The sequence below is a fragment of the Copadichromis virginalis genome, linkage group LG23, assembly GCF_057382275.1.
Source record: "Copadichromis virginalis isolate Kocher_CV1m ecotype Utaka linkage group LG23, C_Virginalis_male_GT1.1, whole genome shotgun sequence".
Lineage (NCBI taxonomy): Eukaryota > Metazoa > Chordata > Actinopteri > Cichliformes > Cichlidae > Copadichromis > Copadichromis virginalis.
This window is the reverse complement of record NC_140639.1, coordinates 33,360,628-33,382,341: the sequence shown is the minus strand read 5'-3', so window position 1 is coordinate 33,382,341 and position 21,714 is coordinate 33,360,628. Positions and strand designations below refer to the sequence as shown.

Below are 21,714 nucleotides of genomic sequence, written 5' to 3'. Positions count from 1 at the left end.
GTGTGGAATAAGCCATAGAGTCACATTGAGTCACCTCTCGCCTGACTAGCCAACATTATCTTAACATACTGCTTACCACCCTTGAGCAAATTTAAAGGTTTAAATGAGTAATTAATAGAGATGTGTACTGAAATTAGGCATGAAATGGACCACAGGGCTTAATTATCGAAGACCAGAATGCAGATGAGCTCCAATGCTATCAGTGCTGCTTTTGGTACTGGAGAAAAGAAAAACATAATGGTTATTATTTCCACAAGAATTTTATCTTCAAGTCCCTTGAAGGTATTTATCTGTGAGGCATTTTTGCTGTTCCTGATCCACAGACAGCAGGGCCATGGCGCAGGTCTCTCATTTGCCACACCGTGCAGATGAACACAGACCCTGGTTTAGTGATGGTGGGGTAGAGAATTAAATGCTCAGAAGTGTGGTTGCACTGATTCAGACAGTGCTTATTGTCACAAGTGAAACAGTGATGCCCTCTAAAGAGTAGCTGAGTGCCCAGCTCAAGAGATCAGGAACCCATGCAGCGTTTTGTTGACAGGTTGTGTGCTTGTGTTCCAGGATGTCCTCTGGCCTGATGCGGTCAGCCATGGATCACTCTGTCCCAGAGGTGTGAGGACCAGGAAGAGGACTAGAGGATGTCAAGATGTCTACAGTGCAGATTCTTTCTCTCTGTTTTCCTTATGTCTTTTTCTCTATTTCTGTCATCAAACCAAACCTCCTCCTACATCACAATCACCAACCCTGCCCTTGCTCATCTCTAACATAATCTTAAGATGCCTTTTTTTCTATTCTTTACCTTTTCTACATTTCCCTCACCTGCTGACATTAGTATGTTTTATATGTTAACCTAGTACTCTGATATGTTTTTTTTTCTTGTTTTGTATTTGAGATCAAGGACAGTAAAACAAAAAAAAAAGTTTTTTAAAAAAAGCCATGCATACCATCATGAGTCCAGAGCTTCCTGCTCAGTGTGGAGATGAATCATTCACCTTTTCATAATGCTGTAAAAGCTGACGGACAGCCATCAGAGCCGTCCACGCAGATATTCAGCTGCCCTCCTGATCCCTGCACCCAACCCCTAACGTGTAAATAATCTGAGCTGAATTAACACCTGCAGACTCATATGAAGAGGTGTGTTGTGGGTTCCAGTGTACAGTCATTTTTACATGGCCAGTGAAAGTGAAGGTGGTGTTTACTATTCTTTCTTTTTCTTTCAACATTAAAAAGAATCCCAACATTTCACCACCCAGGTCTGAGTAGCAGTTTCCGCTTTTTCCAAGAGATGGCGACATATCCTTGTAACGCATTTTCAAGCCTCTGACATTAAGTTTGCAGATAGTGCGTGTGCACATTCTGGGGAGCAAGTGTAAGGAAAGGGAGCAGCAGTACATTATCATTAACCTATGCAGCTGGGACTGTCCACAAACACTCTTTAAGAGCTATGACAGAGTAAAAAAACATGAGTTAGCAGGTGCCCAGCGCACCACAGGCTGCAGGAGTCCTGTGAGGCTTTGTGCTTCAAAGAATCGAGGAAACAGTTGGTGTTTGAATGGAGGGGTCGGCGCCAGGCGGACCCACTAAGTGCACTTTCCATTAACCTTATAAGAGGTCCTCTCTCCTATATTCATTTCAAGTTCCAACAATTTTTTTTTCATAATTGTTGTGTTTGTGATGCTTCATGTTAACAAGAGAAAACTAAAAGCTTAAATTTGATGCTGAAAAATCAATCGGTCAAATGAAAGCATTTAAATTACGCGTCATGGGTTTATCCAGTGAACTGCTGTCCTCTGCTAAGTTTTGTTAAAGGCCTATCCTCTTTAAAATTCCTTCCTTGACTGATGAGCACAGCAAGACTCACAGCAGAGCTCACAGTTGTGAATTTCTACTTGTTATATAAAATTTCTCCTTTTAATGCTGTTCACGTTCGGATGCATGTATTCCTTTAATTTTCTAGGTATGCAATCTGATTTAAAAAAAACAACCGCTGTCATTCTGTAAAAACAAATGCTAGAAAAATCTAAAAGTTTATATACGAATGTAACCATGATAATGTTGTAAACAAATAAAGTCTTTCTGCTCACATTCGTGTTCGGTCTCAAAGCATTGCATTTCTCGTGTTGCTTCAGATCAGCTGGTGTGGGAATAAACACAAAGGCAAAGCAGATGTTTCCTCCATGCTCTTTAATATAGGGGCTTTTGCTCTTTCTTTATACAGTGTGGTGGAAGATGTAGCCTACTGATGTCTGTACCTGTACACACTACTGTTGCTATTAAAATAGTTCATTTACGTGATATTATCTGGCAATATTTATGATGTCAGCTAAATTTCTACACGAGGCATTGAATGTCCTCAGTGGAAGGATGTTAAATGACTCCACCTCTGTTACATTAGTTACTATTACATAGGTTAGGGAACACACACAGTCAGACAAGGACTAAAGCGTAAAGTGACAGTACACATTCAAATATTGTCTGATTTTAAAAAAAAAAGAAAAGCCAAACATCCTCCGTAGTCCTTTTCATATGCATTTAAAATCACATGTGTCTACAGGGGACATGTATATATAATCAGTCACCCCCACGCACTGTACACTGACATAACAGCACACTACAACAGGAAGTTCAGGTGTATCTTGGGACAGTCGGGTACAGCTACATTTTTCAGCACACCTGTAGTACCAGCGTAGGCATTCTCCTTGGCTTTAAAGTTCCACATGGTAAAAATACACCACAGGAATATTTTAATGCAATAGACTTAAAGCTGCTAATACGGAATCTCCAAAGTCCCAAAATAATCTTTAAAAAGTGACCATTGGAAGATATTACTATAGCTGCATAAAAAAAAAAGACGAATGCACAAAATACATTTTATCATGCTCAAGAATGGTACCTTGCATTCCATTTTTTTTAAAGTAATTAAACAAGAAGATCAAATATCCACATCTAATTCAAATTGTGCATGTGAGACTAAAAGTCATTAACAAAGCAGCTTGCCAAATCTTCATTATCTAGCATTGTATTTCAATTAAACATTTCAGGAACAGGAGCCTTGAGAATAAACATGTGCCCACCTAATGGTGCTAAACCAAGACGGCTGAGATGGTTGCTACTACCATTAACAATTAGCTGTTTGCTAAAGAGCTACTTTTGAGTGCTCCTTTGTTACAAGGGGTCACCAGATGATATGGCACCAGATATTTTACACCAGGTGACCTTTCTGACGCAAAGCACATTTGTGTTTGCCTGGAATCAAACCAGCCACCTTTCATTTGCTGCTTGGTAGATGTACCCTTTGGTCCTTCTGTCATCCTGTTTCCAAAAATCAGCTGCAATTAACAGCGGGACTGTCACATCAAAGTACAGTGCAGGTTTACATCAGTAATCACTTACATGATTATTATAGTAGACATTTTGGTACATAATACATTAATATTGAGAGGAGGAGGTAGCTTTCCACATTGTCACACCAGTTCCCTCACAGATTTATGGCTTTTGGTAAAACAGGGAATTGTTTTAGCCTCTTCATTATTTTTAGCCAAACCTTTCCCACAATGCAGCTGGATGATGGGCGCACAGCTCTTGCACAAATCATAACAATGCAAACGATGCTGAGAAAACCTCGTGATTGTGTCCGTAAGGCATTCATTCGATCTTTTCATGGATAGCAATGCATTAATTCAGATTATCATGATTGTCACTGACATCTGACAATTACATAATCGGATCACACAGTATGAGAAAAAAAATTATGTTTTTGAAATGAGAGCTTTTTAGAAATGTTATGGCATCTATGTATGTTAATACATAGATGTATGTAAATGTGAAGGGCTTAAATAAACAGTTCTTATTACATGAGAGAATACTGCTTTACAGCATCCACAGGAACAAGCCATACCTACATGTCTGTAGTATCTTATTTACGCCTAATTTTTGCTTCAGCTGTACTTTAAACTATCACTGCAGAACAGAACAATCAGAAAATGCTCAGTGAGCTCACACACACAGTGCAGCTCAAAACATTTGGGTTGAAAATTGCGTCTCTTTCTTTCTTTCTTTCTTTCTTTCTTTCTTTCTTTCTTTCTTTCTTTCTTTCTTTCCTAAAGAAACACACATTTGTTGGAATTTAAAATCATATATTAGATTTACCAGAAATATTCTAAATGACAATAAATTGTTCAATAATCATAACCGAGTTAGTATTACATGAAAGTATTGCCAGTCCGAGTTCAACTTCAATTGCTATTTCATCAACACAATGCTTGGTTCTGTAACCAGAATAAAAAGTGGAGTTGAAGGTAAGAGGACCACTACATCAGAATCTGTCATTAGAGAAACAGATGTCCACTCATCTTTTCACTTTCAACTTATGTTGAAAAAGTTATGACTTTTTATGAAGAGCATGAAATTCTCGGGCTAACCTCAAACTTGCCAGTGCTAAATTACAATCTCAACTTCAAGTAATTGCTTAAAATTCATAAAGTGAACAATAGTGCAAAACATATAAACCAACTGGTGAAAAGAATAGAATAGAAAAAAGAACAAAAGTGTTTTTTTTAACGCAGAACAATTTGAGTTGCTGTGTTTTTTGCTGGTTGTGTTGGAACATTTTTCATTCGACATTTAAATCGGGACGGACAGATTTAGAGTTATTCCATGGAGGGATTTATCAAACACGCCCCCTGGGCACAGGAGTTTACACTGAAGACCAAAACATTTTGTAGATACTTTGTATGATTGTTTTGTGTCACTTTATAGTAGTTTTGCACCTGCTTGTAACTTTACATTCCACTAACACTGGGGTCGGCAACCTGCGGCTCTTTAGTCCTTATAGTGCGGCTCCGCGTGGTTTGGGAAAATAAAGTATTTAGCTGAAGTGTATTTTATTTATGTTAGTTTGTTTTTAACTTGTAGTTCTAAATTGGAAGGTTATTGTGATATTGAAATATAAAATTAAAATTATATTCTATTATTTTTTCATCGCTCAAAATAAGCGTCACACTCGCGGAAGCCGGTATACCCGCCGAAACGCCGTGCATTTATCCAGACTTTCAACCCATAGACCAGGGGTGGGCAATTCCAGGCTCCGAGGGCCAGTGTCCTGCAGCTTTTAGATCTCACCTTGGGTCAACACACCTGAATCACATGATTAGTTCGTTACCAGGCCTCTGGAGAACTTCAGGACATGGTGAGGAGCTAATTTAGCCATTTAAAATCAGCTGTGTTGGTTCAAGGACACATCTAAAAACCTGCAGGGACACCGGCCCTCGAGGCCATAGCCCAATTATGGATCTTCGGATCCACATTATGTCAGCAGCTGTTCTCCACCGTGAACTATGTTAAAAACAAACACCGCTCACACCTCACAGGTGACAGCTTACAGTCCTGCGTAAAGATGAAGTGACTTCGTACAGCCCCGATTTGCAGACGCTGTGCGCAGAGGTTCAGGAGCAGAAGTCCCATTGTAAACATATCACAGCAGACCCGACGATGCTTCCATGAACACGCTTTTCAGCATCTCTTTATTGACCACTTTTCTCACACACGGTCGCTGTACGCATACAGCCGGCTGTAGCTTTTCAGCTCACAGCCCGACACATACCAACACAACAGCACAGATAGCACGGACGTTAAGGCAGCGAGGCGTGATTGCGGGTGCCGCTCAGGTACGTCCGCGTCCCCTGCAGCGGCGCAGCAGACCACGCCCCGCAACACACATTAACCAGGTAAAATACATATTTAGGCAGAATTTTGCAAATATCTATTTTTCTGTTTTTAGCAGCATAGTGCTTTTTTTCCAATTACTTTTTTAAAAGTCAGGCCAAGGCTCCAAAAGCCCAAAGGCGATATAAGGATGGCGGCTCACAGCAGTTTTTGTTTGCTACATGGATCATTTTAGTTCAGCTGGGTGTCTTTCCTTTTGTTATATTTCTTTAAGAGTTCAAAATATGTTAATTACATAAATAAAATGTAATTTTCTCTGTAGCACTTCATGGATTTCATAAGCAACACACCTTAGTTGTTCACACAAAGCATAAGAGTAAAACACTATATATACACAATGTTATATTCATTTTAGATGTCAAAAAGTATTTGCGGCTCCCAGTGTTTTCTTTTCCGTGGAAACCAGGTCCAAATGGCTCTTTGGGTGTTAAAGGTTGCTGACCCCTGCAATAACATCTTGGTGATTTTGCGCTGCTTTGATTTCCCTCTGTGGTTGATTTTTCTTTTATTGGTCACTGTGGTTCTCTTTGTGGTTGTTCCACATGTATTTGAAGTTCTTTGGCGTGTCTTTGTAGTTGTATGCAGTTGTTTTAAGCATCTTTGTGGTTGTGTCTCTGTGTCATTTTGTGGTTTTATGTCTGTGCAGTTGTTTTTCTTCTTCCTGCAGCCCTTTTACATCTTTTTGTAGTCATTTAGATATAATTTCACATCTATTTGTATTTACTTAAGCTCTCTTTGAAGTCATTGTTTTATATTTTTGTAGCCACTTCAAATCTCTTGGAAGTGATTTTGCATCTCTTTTAAGTATTAGACATCTCTACAGTTGTGTTTTCTCTGCATGTTTTTGTTGCTTCAAAGTCATTTAGGAAATCTCTTTGAAGTCATTTTAATCTCTGTACAGTTTAGGCACCTCTACAATTGTTTGTTTTATACATCTTTGAGGTCATTTTATATCACTGCAGCGACTTTCTCTTTCTTTGTAGTTGCTTTCTGTTTTTTTATCCAACTGTCTTGCAGACCTTAGTATTTATTGTCATTTTCTGTCTCTTTGTAGGGTTCTTTATGTTTTATTTCCTTGTACATGACTTTGTAGTCACTTTAGGTCTCTCTGAATTCATTTTGAACCTTTTTGTAGACATTAGACATCTCTTGCATTGGTTTTACATTTCTTGCAGTTGTTTTGTGTCATTTTTGTAGTTGCTTGGTTTCTTTTTGGAATAGTTTTAAACTCTGTTTTAAACTCAGCCACCTATCAGTCATATGTCTATTGACATATGACTGATAGGTGGCTGTAGGTCAGGAGGTAGAGCAGGTCATCTACTGATTGTAAAGGTTGGTGGTTTAATCCCTGGCTCCCCTTAGTCTGCATGCCAAATATTCTTGGGCAAGATAATAACCCCAAGTTGCTCTCCCATCTCAGCATCAAAGTGTGTGAATGGTGGTTAGAAAACATTTAAAAACATAGAAGACAGTGCTTGGGTGAATCTGGCATGTTGTATGGAGTGCCTTGAGTACTCTGGGAGAGAGTATGTAAGTGTTATGTAAGAATTAGTCCTTTACATAGCATTTTTGTCTGTTATCTACTGGCAATTGTTTTCCACCCTCTTGCAGCCATATTGCTCTTTAGTGAGCTTTCAGATCCCATTCCAACTTCTGGGAAGCTTTTTGTTTTGTTCTAGCAGTCTTAGCAGTTAGATCTGTGCCCAGCAGGCCCATTCAGTTATCCAGCCATGATTTGCTTATTTGTTCATTTACACATTCATCTTTCATCACAGTCCTCTCGTGATGCACACATTCAGACAAATGAAAAAATACCCTGATGCTAAGTGCATTTAAAACCCAGACATCTTATTAATGTACATCTGAATTGTCGACTAAGATGTAGCACACGATGTCTGTAAATGCCTTTCAGAATGATCTGTTAGACAAGTTAAGCGGAGTTATTAGCAGTGACTGACTAGCTCTTGTACAGTTGACTTGGAATACATACTACCAGAATGACAGTTAAAACTACACCACAAGAGCATTAAGTTTAGCAGAAATATACAGCACAGATCACAGACTGAGCACAACTCATTCCATTCAGAGCTACACTAAGATACCAAAGTGAGCCGGTGAGGATCTACAAACAAAGTGTTTGATCGTGACATGGCATTTCAATTAGATTTAATCAGGTGACTTTAAGTAACACAAACTGAGGTCTGTTATTTTCACCAAATGTTGGTTCTGGCAACTTTGCTTTGAATACAAGCTTAAGCAGATAAGGCCCATATGAGACAATATGACTGAGTATGGAAAATATTCCACCCTAAAATATAATGTGCATGTTATTATTATTACCTTCCCAAACAAGTAGACTGCCCCAATAAATAAATAGATACATAAAATGAAAACAACAAAAACAAAAGCTCTCATATGGATTACAGAAACAAATCTAAGATTTTATTTAGAGAGCTTTGCTTTTTAATTTTTGAGTTTATCTTTGCAAAGACTCAGGCTGGCTCTCAACTGAGCTTCATTTTTAGTGTATAGTTATAAGTGTGGTATTGATCTTAGTTTGAGTTTAATAAATCTGAATAGCTTTATTTATTTAGGAGAACTAATCGTAATGCTCTCAGGGTAGAAACACAACGAACATGGCAGAATAGGTAAATCACCCATGGACTTTCTATAATAATTAACATCTCCTTCATTATTAATGAGATTCTGGCTGGCCTCCTGGGGATGCAGAGGTTAAGAGAAATTAAAGTGCACATTCTAACGTCAACATCAAGTACAGGGAAATTTTTAAGCAGTCTTTAGAAAAAAAATTGCAGAAATCAAACAAGGTACTTGCCTTTATCAGGTTAATTGGCAGGTTAGACTAAATAACTGCCTACAAAAGGCGCAACATGAAGACTTCATTCAACAAGGACAAAACCTGTTTTTTGTTTCAAGTGATGGTTATGCATATTATAAGTAGATGAGAATGATTGACGACATATGCAATTTTATGGCCTAAATCAATGCATGTATCTGTGTATAAGAGAAGATAAGATAACCTTTATTAGTCCCACAGGTGGGAAATTTGTCTCTTATCTTTTATTATAAAGTAATTTTAATCTAAAAAAATCTACATGCTGCTAATGGAGAGATGCCAAACAGTCTTTCATTGTTCTTGTAACAGTGACAATAAAGATCTATCTTATCTTATCTTAAAAACAGTCTCATCCTAAGTGTGATGGCATCATGGTTTTTGTTTTTAGATGCCTCAAACTGCTAAATGCATGAAAGAAAATTAGAAATCAGCTTCTATGCAGTTGATGTATACACACCTCAGATTAACCTACTGTGTTTGATTAATAAACATCTACATAGGATTTTTGGCAGAGGTCATTTTAATGATGAACAACATTCCTTTGGGGGGTTGAGCTCAACCAAAACGCTTCTTTGGCCAGGAGAGAGAACTAAAACCTTAATACGATTAAAAGTAAGTAGAGTTTAACTTGGCAGCACAACTGAACTGGCCACAGCTGGGTGTTTATGATTTGAAGCAAATTTAATAGGTTTGTGTGTTTCTACCCTCGGAACATCCCTGAGTTTTGTGTCTACGTCATGATGGCAGACACACTCTGAGATTTCAGTCTTGAAGATCAATGAAAACCGTCTGCAGTCGTAGAAACATGTAAATTCTGATTTAGAGTGGATTTTCCCCTCAGCCATTGCTTAATGACTTGGTGAAGCTGTAGCTTTTTGTAACTTGGTTACACATGTATACAAGCTCTTATACATATATGCCACATATACACACACAACCAGTCAAATGTGTTAGAATTCATAGGTTGAGTAGTCAATGAATCTTTTACAGTTTTCCCTGCATTTAAGATCAAAAGAAACAATCAGCATAAAAGATTCAGGCATCATTCATTTCAATCAGCTCATTTACTTTTCCACAAGCCAGTAGAGCTGGCAGACATCTCGGTAGCAAGGCTGAGAAACATTGGGTGACAGACATTGCGGAGCAGAACCAAAACAAGGCAGAGCTTGTCAGTCCAAGAGCTTCACATTTCCTGTTTCTTATACCCCTCTTGCCTATTCTTGGCAGAAACTGCAGGACAGGAAGTCCTTGTCTTCTTGCACTTGAATCTTCCAAGAGAAAACCTATACAGGAAAGGTCGTGGTTAAGGGCCACAGAGGTGCTGAGCAGATTTTCCTCTTATATCTGTGATCCTCCTAAGTCTCCCCCGCCTGCGGGGTAGTGCCTCAGCCCGCCTCCCCTGCGCAGCGAGTGCAACGCCACAGTGCAACAGCCTCTCAGCAGTGATCCTATGTGATACATTGGCTGTCCTTCCCGGACTGGACCGCGGCAGAGCCACGCCACCGTCGGCACCACAGGAATGGCCACCGCAAGCAGATCAACTAGGAAGTGACGACTCCAGTAGCTTTTCTGAATCGTCCCAGAGCTAGATGATTCTCCGTTCTCTTCTGCAGTGTCCCCTGTGGCACCGTGCTCTTTTGTTTCACTGTTATCATTGTCCTCATTGTGCACCTCCACCACTGTAACACCACCTATCTCCTCATGGGAAGTAGACCTTCTTGGCTGGATTGTGTGAGGCTGTTCTATAGCTGGAGATGATCCCTGGTGACTCGGACTCAGGTGAGGTGTCTCTACCTGGGTTGATTCTTGTAAAGGACAGCTTTCTTGCTGCGTGTCCACAACTCCGAGGTTTTCAAATGATGTCCCACCCTGCCTGCCTTCTCCACAGCATCCTCTTAACTTAAGCTCACCCTGCCATGTTGCTGGCATCGCAGCAAGATCACAGAGTTTTCCTTGAGCCGGCTTCTCTTCAGCACCCTGCCCTCCTATCTTCTCTCCCACTGAACCAATCAGCGTCTGTTGCCTTTCTTCTGCCAGTTTGATCATAACTATCTCCACCTGCTCTTCTGCCACAAAAGCTTCCTTCTCTTTTTCCTCTTTCTCCTGCTTTTCCTCCTCCTCTCCATACTCTTTCTCTTTATGCACAGGACTTTCCATGGAACACGCAACAGTGGCGGACCGTGGTAAAGATGGGACCACTGGAGTTTTGGGGATTGGCTCTGTTGCTGTACTCATGACTGTTGCTGTGGTTACTGAAGTTGTGGTGGTAATGGAGTCCAACTCCTCGTCCCCTTCATCAGACATCCAGGTTGAAGTGGGGCTACAGGCCTGGGACCGGAAAGTACGTTGCTCTGCGATGGTGTCCAGATCGGAGGGATACCCTGCTGTTGTAGGGATGGGGCAGCTTTCTGTCTGAATGCCAGTCTCCCTTAAAGGGTGCAGGTACAGATGGTGGTGGGAGAGGCAGGGGTGGCTCATGCAGCTCACTCCACCCAGACCACAACGAAAGGGTGCCAGCCCCTCCCCTGTGCACAGCTTCTCATACGTAGAAGAGTGTGGCATAGTATGCGGCACAGAGTGGGACAAATTGTGAGGGAAAGAATGAGGTAAGGTATGTGAGTAGGTGTGAGACAGTGAGTTTGGCAGAGAGTGGGGATGAGAATGGGGAAGAGAGTGGGAGAAGGTTTGCGAGTAGGAATTAAGTAAAGATGCTGTTTCCTCAGAAAGGAATGCGGCCTCCAGCAGAAGGTCAGCCCGGCTGGGGATGTTACTCTCCCCACAGCACACAAAGCCGCTGTCCTGGGTGCCGTCGCCTGAGAGACAAGGAAAGTCCGACCCGTTGTCATTGCGGTCCGCCAGTGCCTGATCACTCAGCTTTGTGTAGGTGGAACTCCGAGTTAAAGACCGGGCTGGGGAGCCATCACAAGAGCAAGACCCTCTTCCTCCTACAGTAAGTTTGGGTACTCCGCCAGGACTTTCTCCTGAAACAGATGCTGGTGCTGAACCCCCAACGCGGGTCCGACAGCCTGGCATGGCCTCCGCCTCCTTTGCTAATCCAGCCTGGGCCAACTCCATACTCAGCAAAAGGTTCTCCAGCTTGTGGTTCTGAGCGTTGATATCCTGAAAGTACTTCTGGACCCCTACATCTCCACTGAGGCCTCCGGCATCGCTCAGCCTGGCACGAACAGTATCCACAGCCTGTTTGAGCTGCTGGATTTCCTGACGCGCCTCCTTCAGGGCCAGCTGAGCCTCTACGCGGTGGCACTCTTCTTCAACCCAGTCCTCCTGCATTCTGTAAAGCCGGCCTCTCAACTCATCTATTTCCGTGTCCCTAAGAGGGTGACAACAGAGAAAGGGTTAGAACCTTTGACGATAAGAAGCACAGACCAATATACAAGATCTAAGAAGAACTAGCATAAAACCTTACTTTATAGGACCTGCCAGTCTCTCATCCTGTCTCAGTATCTCACCTGTCTTGCAGGGTGTTGATGGTTTCTTTTAGCTTGGCCCGCAGGTGTCGGATACACACCTCCTTCTGCTGAAGGGGTGTGAGGTACTGCTCTGGTGGAGGAGGCCGAATGCCATGGTTGTCTGTACATGACGTGTACTTCTGATGGCGTCTAAAAAAGACAGGACTTCAGTTTATGAAAAGAATAAGTGGTGTTTTCCATTTTTTGAGATGTTAAGAAAGAAGTGATGGAAGGAAAGTTAACATCACTATTATAAGAATTAAGAGTTTCAAACACTCTTAACCTTCTGAGGTCTAGGTCATCGGTGATGATGATATCACAAATAACTTTTTGCTTATCTTCAAAATAGTAGGTTGGGGCTCAGAGCTGCTGTTTTATCAGTAATGTGGGCTTTTTTCCTTTTTAACAGCACTCACCATATTTTCATTCACATATTCAACCAATGAGCATAAACTGAAAAAAGAAGAGACTGCAAATGTGCTCTTTCATACTTTTGGAAAGCGAACTGGAGTAAATAATTTTTTCTTGTGTCATATCATCACTAAAATTCTGATTAAATTTGATTGAATTATTTAATCAAAATTTGATAAATTTTGATTAAATAGCTAATTAAGGTAATAAGACAGCAAATCATATTAAGTTCTGTTTTCACTGAGTTGACAAAGTCACAAAGAGTTCCATTTTCTATCCCAAGGCATTAACGTTATACCTCTTGTCCATCAATGCAGTAGTGCGGCAGAGTTTGTGGTGCACTGCTGTTAGAGAACAAGCCCACAATTTGACAAGTTAGAGAAGTCATTATTTTGCAATGTTAGTGTTGGAATTTGGGGAAACATTAGTAGGAAGAATCAGAATCGGTGGCCCGCATTGCAAACATATTTAGCTCTAGCATTGGGACTACGCTGGTACAAGAGCTAGTAGAAATGTGCTACACCTCTTACCCTTTGGTTGGGCTGCATTCACTGCCTTTACATGAGCCTGAGTTGCTGCTGCTGCTGAGAGAAGCGTTTCCATAGGGATCTCTATTACTGGCCGCAGCCGGAGTGCGCCTGGTACACAGTAAGAGGAGACATGTTAATGTGTTCCTGGCAACACCATGGAACCACAGTCCAGACACTAAGTGAGCTGCTAAGCTAAACCATGACAAACGGATCCACAGTGCAAACAGAAATGAATGGAAAACACTTCAATCCAGGTCCACCACCATGCTTATACAACACAGGTCTACACAGATACACAGAGTACAATATTTCAGCATGTCGGCCTGAGAAACAAATACACACACTCCTCTTGGCACTCACAACAATGCTGAAACTGAAAAGGACATCAAATTAGCGTTACTCAATGAAAAAAGAAAGTTTTCACCAGAAGGGAACTAAAAGAGAGCAATCGGACAGAAAAGAAGAAGAGAGTCAGACTAGACAGGATGTTTTCTAGAATGTGGCGTCACAAAACATTTACAGCAGTGCAAAACATCTTGCCATTCCCATGCTTTAAAGGATCAAGACTGATCGGGAGGAAAAAAGAGTGAGTCGGGACAGACCGGGAGCGAGGGGTAGAGGGAGAGTTTGTTGAACGACCGTGGCGATCCGGAGACTTGGTGGAAGTGTATCCCTTGGTCGGTGACTTGGTCGATACATAGCCTTTAGTTGGGCGCATTGACACCATACAGCTTGACTCCATGGGCACGTAGTCTAACTCTATGAACCTGCAGTAGTCAAACCTGACCAGAGACAAGAGGGTGTTAAATCACAGAGGGTGGCAATGTGCCTGCTGCACACTGAAGGGAGGTAAGGTTGGTTGACATTTAGCATATCTCAGCATAATTTTAAAGTGTAAGAACTCAAACAGTGAAGTGGCTCAGGAGAGCTTGCTTTCTAAAAGCCATGCTTCAATGTTGAGGCTCCTCTGTTTGGCTTCCTATACTGCACCGCTAATAGGAGCAGTTTACTGCTATGAGGCTTTTACTGGAATGTAAACTAACACTGCATCCTGAAACACAATTTACAAGTGATAAAATGTTTTAGGTCTTCTAAGAGCAACATGGAAGCAGCTGCAACAACAATAATTCATAAACGCCCCATTTTAACTCGCAACACACTTTCACAAAACTATCTCAGCAAACTTATAGAAATTTCGCCGCACTTTTGATGACAAGTGCAAACTAGCTTAGCTAAAAAAAAGTTAACTTTAAGACAACTGAAACCTGTGCAAAACCACTATAGAGACCAAGTAAAACCACATAATATCAAAGAGTAGAATTGGTGGTGTATATATATTTTCACCTCTAGGCATTTTTACTATCCAGCAAAACATGACACAGTTTGTTAGTACAGTTTAATTATATCAGTGGTAGATAGGGGAAAAAAAAGGGGTTATCTGTGATTGGCAACTTCTGTCAGCGTCTGTGTGGTTTTAAAGTCTATAATGAATGTTCACCAACTGAGTTACTGTTGTTCTTTAACAAGGACATAACTGTTGCCCAATCACTGGACACCACACTGGGAGGGGAGGACAAGCAGGGTCAATCAGAACAGCCATGATGGTATTGGACACAGGACACGAAAACTCCACACTAAACATGCACATAGTCTTGTATATAACTCGTCTCTGTCTTTAAACTTTTTGCTGTTCATGTCATATATATGTATATATATAAATATATATATCATACTTGATGATAGTCAGTGTTTCCCAGAAATACATATCTTACTTATTTCACCAACACAGAAAAACTAATGAAGCACAATGTTTTTGCAATTTGGCTGAATTTTTTTTAATTGCTCTTGAGTTCATTTCACTCTATTTTGAAAGTACAGTTGTTAACTATGTCATGTTTCCATGATGGCAAAGTGACGATCTCACTGTTCGGGGGGTCCTCAGCTTCTTCTTCTGTTAGCTTTTCTTTCTCCAGCTCCACCATCATGGACTGCAGCTTACAATGCTAATCTTGCAGATCTGGAACAAGCTGGAGGTTCACTTTAAACCCAAATGCACAGCTGCTGGAGAACTAGTTCAATTGCTGCTATGTTGAACTCCCAGAAGATCACGGTTGCCAATTGCAGGTCAAAACTGTTTGACTGTTGTCACAGGATTTTACTAACTGAGGAAGTTGCTAGATAAACAGCTGACGACTGAATTATTAGATATTGGTAAGTGGCTGTCTTAATCATCTCAGAGTTCAGCTGTGAGCTTGAGGGCCACATTAATCAAAACTTCAAAGACTTTTGGAACTAATGCTGCTAAGCTGACTCCACCAGGGCTCTAGAGCAGAACAAGGACTGCTATGGTCTGCTGCCGTCTAAGACAATGGAGCTGAAGTCCATCGACACAATGAGGAAGTTACAGGAGAAGAAGCTAATTACTGTCCTGTTATTGTCACAAAGCACCTATGGAAAAGTTTTTAAATTTACTTCTAAAAAAAAATTAAGCAATACACCAAGTCCAACTAGTGGTGTATGAAATCATGCATGCACATGTGTGCACAAACAAATGACCAAACAAAGAAACAAACTAAAAACTCTTGCAACACTATAAATGAAATTTTGAATTTTGAGTGCCCTGTAAAAGATTAATAATAATTTTACTCAGGGTTTATTTGAGCATGCAGCTAAGGTTCAGCAAAGGTTCTAAAAAGTAATTTTACGCATGAGGTCAAGTAAAAAGAACAAAAACCTTAATCACCTGGATTATGTAATAAACCGCTGGAGACAGTTTGTAATAGACAGATACATTATATTTAAACTATTATTGAACGCACGTCTGTTGTTTCCATTTTCTACTGTATATTTTGCTACTGAACTGAGTCACCGTGTCCTGTGTTACATAATTAGGGAGGAAGCCAGATATTGACAGCTCAACACTTGATAGCACAGAAATGGGGAGAAAGAAGCAGCGGAAACACTGAGCCTGGAAAATACACAGTACAACAGTGTTTAGGGCGTGACAGTTCATCCCAGCCATCTGCTGGGATGGAACTAATGTCTGGGGTGTGGGTGTTGTCTGCTTGAGGCAAGCATTTCCCAGTTGTCAGGTGTTAGCATGAGTGGGTGGAGAGGAGTGAAGAGATATTCCTTTACGAAAGCAACTTTGCTCAAGAGGCTGAAACTGATTTAGTAAACAATATCTCGATAAACCAAAAGCACATTCGCATTACAGGCAATGCTGCTGCACATGAGTGTTTCACACAGTGCTGTTGAGTGAGTGGCTGCGGTCAACCAGTGATCACAGTATGCACATTAAACGTGCCATTTCTACCGTGCATGTAGCCACTAAACCTAATCCTTGAAAGATTAGCACCAATTCTTGCATTTAAGTGCATGATAGTATCACAGACTCTGTATTCGAAGGTGATGTGACACAACAACACGCACACAGTTCTTGCCACTTTCTGTGCTCCTTACAGGCCACAGACTGTATACATGTGTTGAAAGTAGCCACAATGACACTACCCTCTGATTTGGTTTGAGCATTTTCCACATTACCATTCTGATTTTTGTACACTTCAGTCAGGACTTATCATATCCATGGTAGTCACACAAGGCGTTTATGTTATTGTTGAATCTATTTCTATTTATATCTATCTATATCTATATCTATATCTATCTATTTTAAAAAAGTACATCATGTTGTTTTGGATAAGTCTTGAAAATAGCAACCGAGGCCACAACTCCAATCAAAAAATGTTTATAAAGATATCATGAAGTCAAACAGAAGTCATTAGGCTATAGCCCTATGTATAATAGACTCCAGGCATGCCTGCTTTTTTGGGACCACATTTTTACATTACAATGCACCAAATAGGCATGCTCCCCAGGTGAAGAACAAGCAGGTGACAAAGTAGTATAAGAGGAATGACTACTTGGCCTACGGGTCTCCAGCAGTCCATGTCTGTGTCCACAACGGAGGATAATCTTGGCTTGAGGTTTTAATGCACTATAAAGAACTATGCTAATTCCGCACTAAACTAATCATAAACCTTTAGCCTTTATGTTAACAGTAGCATGGTGCAGGTTTTCTTGTAGCAAACATCATCTAAAGTAAATGAAAATATAGCAGATTTTGGCAAATTCAATACATAGACCTCCCTTTGAAAGTCTCTTGTTGCTTTACATAGTTTAAAGCTAAATCTTAATGAATAACAGGACTACCTTATAAGTCATCAACTAGCTCTACGCTGTATAACAAGAATAAGTCTTTTAGCATTGATTGCATGCAAGTACCCATCTAGTATCCAGAGGTAATGTTAGCTAACTAAACAAGCTAGCTACTGATGGTAAACTCTTCAGTTTACCTGCACATACATGTCTGTGTCTGCTAAATTATTCTTATCTATGCTGGGGATGAATATTTATCCCAACTTCTGAGTTTCAGTACTGCGTCTTAGATAAAGTCTTCAGTGCAAACAACAGTCAAATAAAAAAATCGACTTTTACTTTTGGCAGTTGTGATCCTATGACACCGTTTACGGTAGATCAGGATCTGTTCTGTTCCAACATTTTATTAAACTCACAAACACATGTTTTTAGCATGAAAACTACCAAATAAAAGAGAAATTAACTAGATTCACAGCATTAGGAGACTCAAATAAAAAATCTACTTTGTGCCAACCGCTTGCCTGATCGTTGACATTGAAATTCCCTAAAATGTGAGCTGTGCAGCTTTGCAACAGGTGATGTTGACAGGAGAAGCCACACACCTGACTGCAAAGATTAATCCTAACCTGACCACGTTTCACTGCATCATTCACAGGTTAGAACCTTAACTTGCCTGTGTGCTGTTGTTTATTTTTCCAACATTTAATTTCCAATTTTGGTTTTAGTGGCTACAGTGCATGCCAAAGCTACAGCTACAGCTATGGAGCATGCTCTCTCAGACTGTAACTGAAGTGTGTCTCACGCAGGGGGCGCGGGCACAGGAATGGCCACTGGTGCTGTGGCGGTTGGCACAGCAGTCCCCGACCCAGACGCCGGCTTGGGTACCGGCACGGGCGAGGACGCCAGTATTTGCTGCAAGCGACGTTTGGGCTGCAGCACCTTCAGAGGGTTGAATCTGAGGAAAATAAATAAGAGAGAGGAGGACACCACAACTATACGTTGATCCGTCTGCAGTTACACAACTTTTCCTGTAAAAACATTAAACCCTCCAGACAGATTCAGCTTGGTTCCAGTTTAAGAGACCATTTATCAGTCTGTGCCCAACACATACACCATAGCAAGCAACAGCTAGATGACAGCAAAGACTATTTAACACATCAGCTGAAAGAAACGACACATTGGCTTTCTGTGGTATTAAAGTACTGGTAGTGTCAAACTGGACCACAGAAGAAAAGCAATGTCCATCACTCATGCATTAAGTATATAACAACACATTACTGCAGCATTCACATTCCGAAACAAGTTAATGGTTGTGCGAAAGTCAACAGTGGTCCCTACAGACAAGAAATACATCTTATCCTTTATCCTGTGTCCAGTAAACAGGCCAGGTTAGTCCAGTGGCTAGAGGAGAGAACATCAATATACTCAATAAACTCTGTTCAAGTCGGTTGCTATTTACAGCATTTAGAACATACACTGCTATGAAAACAGTATTTGCCCCCTTCCCAATTTCTTCTTGGCACACTCACAGCCTTCAAACAAATGTTAAAATTAGACAAACAGACTGAGTTTATATAAAAAGAAAAAAGTTATCTAAACCTAACTGGCCTTGGTGGAACAATAATGACGGGTTACGCCACCCTTGGCAGTAAGAACTACAATCAAGCGTTTGCAATAACTGGCACTGAGTCATTCACATCGCCGTGGAGGAATTTTGGCCCACTTAATTCAAAAAAGAGGTTAAGATATTTGCCAAAACATCTTAACTGGACTTAGATCCAGACTTACTTTGAACACTCCAAAATTATAGTTGGACTTACTGTTTTGGATTAGTGCTGCATAAGGTTCAGGACACAAGCTGAGGGATGGACTAGTGAAAGTGAACAATGTGGTTGATCACAACAATTTCGTAAATAATAAAGAGCTATTCTATTCTATTCTATTCAATACATTATTTAATTAGGGAGAACAATTACTTTTTCCGTGTAGGGCCAAGGAGTTTTGAATAACTTATTTCCTTTAATAAATGAAATCATCATCTAAAAACTGCATTTTGTATTTATCTTTGTCTAATATTAAAATTTGTAAGATTTATTGTCATTGTAAGAACACTGTGAGACGGGATTCCAGAGTGCTACCTCATTTGGAAAGGGCACAATGAATGTGGAATGTGTAATGATCTCAACATGTAAATGTAGTAAATAAAAAAAAAAAAAGAAAAAAAGAAAAGAAAAAGAAGGCAGCAAATACTTTTCATAGCACTCTAGTTCTCAATTTTAGGTCCATTTATTCATCAACAAGTCTTAGACGAGTTATTTACAGGAAGTACAGAAACAAACTGAGCATGGTGCCACTTTTTAAATAAAGACAGATATATTTATATGATATGTTGGTCTTTTACAATTTGACTTATTATAAAGCTACAATACAAAGTAACACATGCCAGTTTTTCCTGGTTTGCAATCAGCAGTTTCCTTAACTGTTTATTCAGAAGATTTTTACACATTCTTTACTGAAAGTACTGATAACTGAGTTTCAGTGCTAACTGCAATGCCAGCTTGCCATTTGGTGGTGTAATTTTGTAAATGTTTAATTATTGCAGTAACAGTAAATGTTGCCTTAACTTTTCATTTATATTTTTTTAATCCTTCATAAATACTGACAGCTAACCGTGTCGGAAAAAGCTCAAGTCTCGCAGTTCCCACTGCAGTCTTAAAGGCGCACACCCCACCATGTCATTAAATCGCTGCTGAAAATTTTTAGAATTTATAAAAGACTCATTAATGGAGTTAAATTACTTATTACTGTTTAAAACAACTGTCAATTAATTTTAAAACACCCTATTTTCTCTCACTTATTAAAAAGTGGCACCACATTGACTATGAATATTTGTTAAAGATAAACACACACACACACACACACACACACACACACACACACACACACACACACACACACACACACACACACACACTGTTGTCCCCCCCCACTGACACCGGGCAAACCTCCACCAGCCCCACTCCTGCAAAACAGGTGAAAACAGACTTAAGAGCGACAGGAGTTAGTGCCGCTGAATCTTGTTTATTTATTCATTTATTTTATTTATTTTTGCTGTGTTTTACTTGCATCTATTTGAAAGAGTGAGTGTAAACGCAAAAAAATAATTTTATTTTATATGCTGGAATATGCAGAAAATAGGTTTAAATGTTAAACAAATTTCTTCAAGTCAACGACGGTTGCATATGATTTAATTTTTGCTTGATGCAATGTGCATAAAGTTAAAAGATTAAACCTAATAAAAGAGACTCTTTCATTTGATTCAATTTTATATGATGGATTATGCAGAAATCCAGCTCAAGGCCACTTATGGTTTATTTGGTTAACTTGTGGCTGACATTTAGCTAATCTGTTGCCCACATATGGGGTGGCTGTAGCTCAGGTGCCAGAGCAGGTCAGCCACTAATCAGAAGGTCGGTGGTTCGATCCCAGGCTGCCTCCTGGCTGCATGCCAAAATATCCTTGGGCAAGATACTAACCCCGTGTTTGCCTACTGGTGGTGGTCAGAGGACCCGGTGGCGCCAGTGTCCGGCAGCCTCGCCTCTGTCAGTGCGCCCCCAGGGCAGCTGTAGCTACAATGTAGCTACTATTGTAGCTACAATGTAGCTTGCCATCACCAGTGTGTGAATGTGTGGGTGAATGACTGAATGTAGTGTGAAGTGCTTTGGGGTTCTTAAGGACTGAGTAAAGCGCTATACAAATGCAGGCCACATATGGCTGACATTAGGCAGCCAGGATTGAGATGCCCATAGGTCATCGCACCATATGGTTTGTCTTCAGAACTGAGCCAGAATACGGCAATGTTTCTGTCTGGGAGTAGTAGAGATAATAACTGTTGATTTAAATGTGCTTTTGTTGTTTTTTTGTTTAGCATGACCTTATTTTGGATACTACAGCAAGATTAGAAAGGAACATTATAAAAAGGTGATATTTTGAGATGTATGTATTGTGATGTAGTCCTAGCTGTGTATATTATTATTATTATTATTATTATTATTATTATTATATGTGTATATATTATTATCATTGCTGGAAAGCTGCATGTTTTTGGGGAACCATATGTTCGCCAATCCATCGTTCTACAGAACATGTTTCTATTTCTCCTTCCATTTCACGATGGTTCCTACATATTATCAGAGACCGAGACTTTGGTCTCTGATAACAGAAAAACTTAAAGTTTTAAACTAACAATGCGCAACTTGTAGATCCCAAAGATGGTCCTAAGTTAAAACTCTTTGGAAACTTTTTTAACCAACCAGCAAAGATATCAATGACATCCACGAAAAGCAAGTGAGGTCATGTGATACACTTTATACAGTTAATCCAGCTTTCTTTTTTGACTTAAGACGATTTAACAACAATTCAAAATGGGGTTTTGACAGGATAATCTGTCCCGTAATCTGTTTTTCATCAGTGAAACAGAAGAAAAAAGTTTTTCCAGTCTTTGACACTTGTTTGTACTCCAAATTTATTTATTTATTTATTTACACAAAAACATTTACTGCGGAGC

The 21,714-nt window shown here is 40.1% G+C and overlaps 2 protein-coding genes across 2 annotated transcripts in view; one reads left to right on the top strand and one right to left on the bottom strand.

Moving 5' to 3' along the window:
• Positions 1-2,085, top strand: part of sdcbp2 (syndecan binding protein (syntenin) 2) — a 30,733-nt gene extending 28,648 nt beyond the window's left edge. The window contains exon 9 of the mRNA XM_085448963.1: positions 562-2,085. Coding sequence (XP_085305089.1) covers positions 562-616 — 55 coding nt within the window. The 3' untranslated portion in view covers positions 617-2,085. The remainder of the gene's footprint in view (positions 1-561) is intronic.
• Positions 2,086-2,169: 84 nt separating this feature from the next.
• snphb (syntaphilin b) overlaps positions 2,170-21,714 on the bottom strand; it is a 36,030-nt gene continuing 16,485 nt past the window's right edge. The window contains exons 3-6 of the mRNA XM_085448962.1: positions 13,595-13,774; positions 12,993-13,100; positions 12,052-12,201; positions 2,170-11,912 (exon numbers count right to left, since the gene is read on the bottom strand). Coding sequence (XP_085305088.1) covers positions 9,920-11,912; positions 12,052-12,201; positions 12,993-13,100; positions 13,595-13,774 — 2,431 coding nt within the window. The 3' untranslated portion in view covers positions 2,170-9,919. The remainder of the gene's footprint in view (positions 11,913-12,051; positions 12,202-12,992; positions 13,101-13,594; positions 13,775-21,714) is intronic.